General features: G+C 40.1%; 1 protein-coding gene and 1 long non-coding RNA gene across 2 annotated transcripts; one reads left to right on the top strand and one right to left on the bottom strand.

The window, feature by feature from the left end:
* The first annotated feature begins 633 nt into the window (after positions 1-633).
* LOC123063231 (uncharacterized) lies at positions 634-3319 on the top strand. The gene is made up of 3 exons (XR_006430205.1): positions 634-769; positions 872-945; positions 3054-3319. It is a non-coding gene; the product is annotated as an uncharacterized lncRNA (long non-coding RNA).
* Positions 1397-6441, bottom strand: LOC123063230 (potassium transporter 5). Its single transcript, XM_044486971.1, has 9 exons — positions 6197-6441; positions 5515-5737; positions 5041-5289; positions 4626-4676; positions 4260-4520; positions 4041-4093; positions 3675-3789; positions 3330-3584; positions 1397-2759 (listed from the first exon to the last, which is right to left on the bottom strand). The coding sequence occupies exons 1-9, from the start codon at positions 6368-6370 to the stop codon at positions 1780-1782; spliced, it is 2361 nt and encodes a 786-aa protein (XP_044342906.1). The 5' UTR covers positions 6371-6441; the 3' UTR covers positions 1397-1779.
* Positions 6442-6656: the final 215 nt, after the last annotated feature.

Genomic DNA, 6656 nt, shown 5'->3' with positions numbered 1-6656 from the left:
TTTTATATACATGTTTAGCATTTTGAAATACATGATTAATATTTTTCTAAAAACTTGTATTTTTTATGTTTATTTTTTCTATACACATTGTACATTTTTAATACACATTTAATATATTTTAAATACAAGATTAACATTTTTAATACATGATCAACATTTTTTTCTATACACATTTAGCATTTGCAAATGCTTGATTAACATTTTTCAAATATAAAATTAAATTTTTTAATATATCATTAATATTTTTTCTATACAAATTTTATATTGTTCAAATGCTTTATTAACATTTTTGAAATATTTGTGTGATATTTTTATAAATCCTTGATTAAAAATTTTAAATACATGATCATCTTTGTTCACACGTATTTTATATTTTTCGTATACATGAGAAACACTTTCTATATGCACATTTAACATTCTCAAATGCTTGGTTAACATTCTTTAAAATATTGTATGTACAGTAATTTTTGTAATAGATTTATTTAGAATATTTGGAAGTATAGTCAAAAGTAGAAGAAACGAGAAGGAAACAACAAAATGATGAGGCAGTGGCCTCTCGCGTCTTGGGCTGGCTCATCTCGCGAGGCTTCCCTACGTCTCGCTATAAGCGAGATATAGGATGGCGCACAGGATGGAGCAGCCTCAAAAAATTAAAGGCGCCACAGGAGCACCGAGGCGATCGGCTGGTGGCTCGTCGCCGCCGTCTCTCTCTCGGTGGCCGGATCCTCCCTCGCGGCGGCGCTGGCGCGTGCTTGGCTCCTGACCAGCGGTCTCTTCTCCTCACCCGCCATCCTCGACTCGTTTCCATTTTTCTTCTGTTCCAACTTCCAACGCTGACCCAAGCATCCTTTCCTTGCGAATTATCGCACAGTACTGGTGGCAAAGGGAAGCAGCGATCGGTCTCTATATGCGTGTGGATTCGCCCGGGTGGAATGGAGTGCATAGGTAAGGATACGATACGACCTCGCAGTATTTGCTTCTCGTGACAAATGCCTGTGACATGTTTGATGGAATGCCTGCCGGGACCTCTTATTCTCAACTTCGTGGGCTGTTTGGGATCGACTCATGTCGAACTAGTTCTGTGCACAAATCCGATGCTTTCTTGTACTCGTATCTCACGGTTTCCCCTGCTGATTTCGGACCTCAAATCGAGCAGGGCGATAAATTTTTGATTTGTTTGCTGAGAACACAATGTCTGAAGATAACTGATGCACATTTGTTTAATCCGCACTTTGGCCCTTCCATTTCTTACAGTCACACGGTTGGTGGCACAATTAGTTCTTCCTCTTTTTGTCATGTTTGGCAAATCTTTTGACTTGCCTCGGAAACAAAAACGTCTGAAGTGCCAAGTGCTGGCCGCATACAATCCGTAACATGCTGTATACACAATTTGAGATGAATGTACAAAAGCAATACTTTATTCTTCGTTTAACTTTTGCCGGTAGCTTACAATCTTTGTGTACAACTGCACATACTAAGATTTTGAGTTTTCCAAAAAGAAGGCAAAGAGTTGGCCAAACTAGGGGTTTGACAGCTATGCATACTTACTGCTAACAAACACTTATACAGTATAATTTCCCTAACAAAAATATTATATGGTAAATACATATTGCATGTACTGTAGTTTCACCACTTGTACGCGGAAACTCTGTCCATCCTCTGCTGTTCTGTCAGGGAGACTGTTTACGCGGTCACCATCTTCCTCTGCATATCCTTTCTGCACTCGGTACTGAGAAAACTGAAGCTATTGTCAATTTGATCAATCCACTGAGCATCTCTCTAGATCTCATATGTCATTCCCACCCGCAGCAGCCTGTTATGTGGAACACATGTGATCTTCTCTGGTTGCCTGAAGTTCTTCCTCATGAAATTGTAGGCGTAGTCAACTATTATTTTCTTCACCAAACCGGCATCTTGCTCCGCCACCACGTTAGTTTCTCCCAGCAGATGGACAACACCATCATCCATCCCTCTCTGAATAAACTCTATCTCATCCATTAACCCGTTCACTGGGCTAGCAGTGATTCCATCTAAAAACCTTTTCGGCAACCTTGCGTCTTGAACTTCAACAGAAGGCTCCATTGCATCTCCTGATTCTTCGAATGCATTATCTTCTCCTTCAAGGGAATGACTACTTTCGCTGTAGAGTGATTCTTGATGGATGAATTGCTTCAAGTTCCCAATAAGCAAGTTCTCGAACTCTCTTGGATCTTCTACTTTATTGTTGTAACCATAGCGCACCACACATCGGAATACCCTGTATTCTCTTGGCTCCACGTATCGGAAGAGGAACCTCTCATTTGTTTCTATATTGCTGATTGGTAAGAACTTTATTGAGATAATCACAAGAACTGAATGGATGGAAGGTACTTTTTCTACCAAATGGGGCAGTATGGGTGGGATTCCTTGCACAAGCTCAGAGTACAGAACGCCTATTCCTGGCAGCCTAGCAAGATTTCGCCTTGTTGCCAACTCGGCCACATAGTTGTTTGACACTTTGTTCTTGAGCTCGTATTTGTACCGATGAACATGAACATAGTGCCATGTGCCCATTATAAGCATCAAAATTGCTGCAAAACCTAGTGGCAAGTAGCCACCTTCTACAAATTTGTAGAATGCTGAGGATAAGTACAGGAGCTCTGCGCTGCCAAATATTATTGGAAAGAGTGCAATCCACAGCAGACTTGTCTTCCATATCATGGCCATTACCAGTGTGACTAGAAGTGTTGTTATGAACATCACAAAGACGACAGCAATACCTGCACATATGATGATTATATTATTATCATAAAACTGATACTCCATTATTACTGAAAGTAACAAAGTGAATTTCGAATGTGGATAATACTTGTTAGTTGTTACTTCTTTGATTTTATAAGAATAAGTTGATGGGTCATGATGCCATTGGATTTTGGAAGAATGGACCAATCTGGTATATTTTCATCAATTGATCAGGCTATGCAGACATTATCACATCTTACATACAAACTTTTATATTCTTGCTAAATTCCACAATTAGCATATGATGATTTCACTCTTTCTGGATTTGGCAGGTTAAGCAGCAATGGCAATATAGCATATTTGCGAGTAACGTACTACTTGCCGACAATCTGGGCAAATAGACGAGCGAAAACATCATGTTATGAGCAACTTCGGTGCATCTATGTTTATATTGAAATTTCAGGTGAAGACTACTTAAGAGAAATAACATGCAACAGTTGTGTAAGGGAATAATAGAAGCATGAGATGTCTCAATCTTATAGCAGAAATGATCTTCAGGTAATGAATTATTTACTCCTTTCTTTATATAGAGTTGAAGATTTTCTTACCATATGCATTGCCGATCTTGTCTGTAGTTTGGAAAATAGCTGTCACAGCTACACATAAGATCATTAATGCATAGTTGATCTCAGGGATGTAGACCTGCCCATGATACTTTTTTGAGGTGTGAGTGACACGAACCCGTGGAAAGCAACCAAGAACTTGGGACTGAGCAATGATTGCAAAGGCACCAGAAATCATAGCTTGGCTTGCAATTATAGCAGCAGCCACGGCCACCACAAATGTTGGCCAATATAATGGACCTGTGACAAAATAAATGAGTTTGTTGTTAAATATTAATCTTTCAGTGCCTAACTCATTCCATTTCTTAGCTGATCCTCTTATGATCTCACCTGGGATTGATTTGTAGAATGTATCTGCAACATCTTCAGGGTGGATGCGAAGATATGCAGCCTGACCCATGTAAGCAAGCAATACTGATGGGAGCAGAACTGCAGAAAAGCCAATCTGCAGTGCAATAAAAATTTATATTAATTGTATAAGTGGAATAAATGGAAAATCATGAATAAGATTAATTGCAAATTTATTGATCGTGGAAAGTAATTTTTTTCATAATACAGTTCTATATAACTCGAAAGGATTTATTTTCCATAAGCATGACTGCACAGAGTTTATTCCCTCTCCAACCACCCTTTCTGTGCACACACTCAAATCAAAATAATGAAAAGGCTAATTATTCAGATGAGTTGCTTGATTACCTGAACTGCTCTCACATTGAAGTGACCAAGGTCAGCAAACATTGCTTCGGTTCCTATTTCACAAAAGACACAATATCCATTTTCAGGACTTCTGAATAAACAAGGAGCATTTATTCCTTTTTCAAGATCAATGCAGCACCTTGTGGGCCTATTCTATTAGTTCACATCTTAGGGTGAACAATTGCAGAGTTCTGTATTGAACTCATGACATGAAAATACCTGTAATGCATAAGATAACACCTCCAAGCGAAATCCAGCCGTCCTTCCCATTTCTTTGGAAATATTCCACTATGTATTGTGGGTTGAATGCTTTCAGAATTCCAGTATCATGTTTGATCAAATTATAAATCCCAATGCCGGCAATTAAGATGAACCATATAAAGATTACTGGGCCAAATGTGTAACCAACTTTGTCTGTGCCAAAGCGCTGGACAAGAAAGAGGACGATCAGAATGCCGATTGCGATGCCAGCAATTTGTCCTGTTGATGAGATCAAAAGAATCAAATAAAACTGGCAACCTAAGATAGTGACATGGATGTAACTTTCACTGCTAAACAGGGAGATGCATCCTATGATGGGTATACCTTGAGTTAACGACTTTGCTGATTGCTTGATTCCCGTAACTGCACTAAGCACTGCAACATAGTAAAATACCAAAAACTTTGTTAGCTAAGCTGAAAGCAATCATGCTTATGAATATATTACACTGCAAATTGGGTGTTTTATCATCTAGCAGAACAATAAGCTGCTTCAATACTATAATCTGGATGGTAATTTCTCTGTTTCATATTTTATCTGAATAATAATTATTTAGCATGGGCATGTATTTAATTAGTTCATAAAGTAGATATGGCACATTATTTGTTCAAGTGTCCACATGTTTTAACTATCCGTTGGATTGCGGGTTATTTTATACTGACCCCCTTTTCCTCCCTCATGAAATCCTAATTTCCCGCAATGAAATTCGGGAGATGAGCTTAAGAAAGAAAGGATGCTCACCTGAAATACATGGAGTGAGCACACCGTCACCAATAACCATTGATGTTGCTAGAATTGTCACTAGGAAAAGTATGACCTTAAATTTCGGGCTGTTTTCCATCTTTTCCTTAATCCAATGAGCCCGCTTGACACGATTCGTGGGGGACTCTAACTTGTAGTGAGAGACTGTTGCATCTTCAGCCTGCTGGTTTGGTATCAAGCTAATCCTAGCATACCGAGATATCAAGGAATAAAGTGCAAATGTTCCGCCTGCAAAGGTTATGAATTCATAAGATATGACAAACTCTCACTTGAACAAAATATTGTTTGCATTTACATGGTCTCACATATTTTGGATTTTCTTTTTTATGGAACTAAGTGCTTAATGCTCAGACCCTAGTACTTCTAATGGTTGTCAGTACTCTGTAAACATACAAGTCTTCTCTATAAACATACAAGTTTTGTCCAGAAGATAAGTGGAGGGTATTTACTTACCATCGCCGTTGTCATTAGCTCTCAAGACAATGAAGCAGTATTTCATCAATGGAAGGAGAAGCACAGTATAGATAATCAGGGACATGACACCAAGGAGGTCATCTGTGTCCTTGATCCCACCAGTAAAGGTGCTGGAGAACACATAGAGGGGTGAAGTTCCCATGTCCCCATAAACCACACCTAGGCTCTGGAAGGCCAAGTGCAGTGTCGTCGCCCAGCCAACCTGCTTTGCGGTAAGAAAGAGAGCAAAATCACAGTCAGATTGCAAATATTACATTCACCTCAAGGAAAGCAGCTAATTAATATGCTTAGTTGTTTGATTATGCAAGCTTATAAGATGCTAAAGCAGCTAATTAATATGTTGGGTTGTTTGGTTATGCAAGCTCATGATGCTGAAGCAGCTGGTATGTTTAGTTACTTCACATAAGTGACAAGTCTACCATGATGGATTGACATCATAATACATTAGTTACTTGTAGCAGCCGTCCTTGACAAAACTGTGCTGTCTGTAATGTTACAAGTGCAGACTGTTATCTTTCTTTGAAAATTCCTGGTTTTGCAGTCATGAGAAAGTACCCCATCATAACAGGAATCGGAAATTTTTGATGCAGTTCCCTTGCTTGTATTGTAAAAAAATGAAGATTTCTGTCGAACCGAGGAAGAGAGCAAGGGAAGAACAGACCTTGGCCGCATAGCTGTGGCCGCCAGGAATCTTCCCGGCCTCCATATGCAGGGAGTCGAACCTCTGCAGCCTCCTCGGCGGCGACGGTGGCGGCACCTTCACCGACGCAAACGCAGAGCCCGCAGCACCCCCTTCAGCAGCTCCATTGCCGTTGGTTATCAGAGGCTCGGCCATCCTGGAGGTACGATGATGATCTCTCACTCTTGCCGGCCTTCTGCGTTGGTCTTATTTAACAATGACTTGCTTTTATAGGCACGCACTGGGTAGGCCCAGGATGACAAGAGGTTCGTTACTTTTCTCTGTAAACCGCGTGTGATCTGAACCTGTGGTGATGGGGTATGTATGAATGTGGTATCCTCGTGCAACCAACAGGCTTCTCACTGAATGCTGGTGAAGTCAAATATTGTTATCGTTCGCTTTAGTCAGTCTCACCGGAGCCGTCTTTCTACGCCGCAGCTGG

The sequence above is a fragment of the Triticum aestivum genome, chromosome 3A (genome assembly GCF_018294505.1).
Source record: "Triticum aestivum cultivar Chinese Spring chromosome 3A, IWGSC CS RefSeq v2.1, whole genome shotgun sequence".
Taxonomy (NCBI): Eukaryota; Viridiplantae; Streptophyta; class Magnoliopsida; order Poales; family Poaceae; genus Triticum; species Triticum aestivum.
Note: the sequence above shows the minus strand (reverse complement) of the source record. Positions and strands in the feature narration are given on the sequence as shown.

Bases quoted from the DNA above. Each gene is read 5' to 3' on its own strand.
- LOC123063230 (XM_044486971.1), bottom strand. From the start codon at position 6,370: ATGGCCGAGCCTCTGATAACCAACGGCAATGGAGCTGCTGAAGGGGGT. The intron at 5,290-5,514 runs GTAAGTAAATAC...TAACCTTTGCAG, and splicing joins AGCTAATGACAACGGCGATG to GCGGAACATTTGCACTTTAT. The intron at 4,521-4,625 runs GTATACCCATCA...TCTCATCAACAG, and splicing joins AGCAAAGTCGTTAACTCAAG to GACAAATTGCTGGCATCGCA.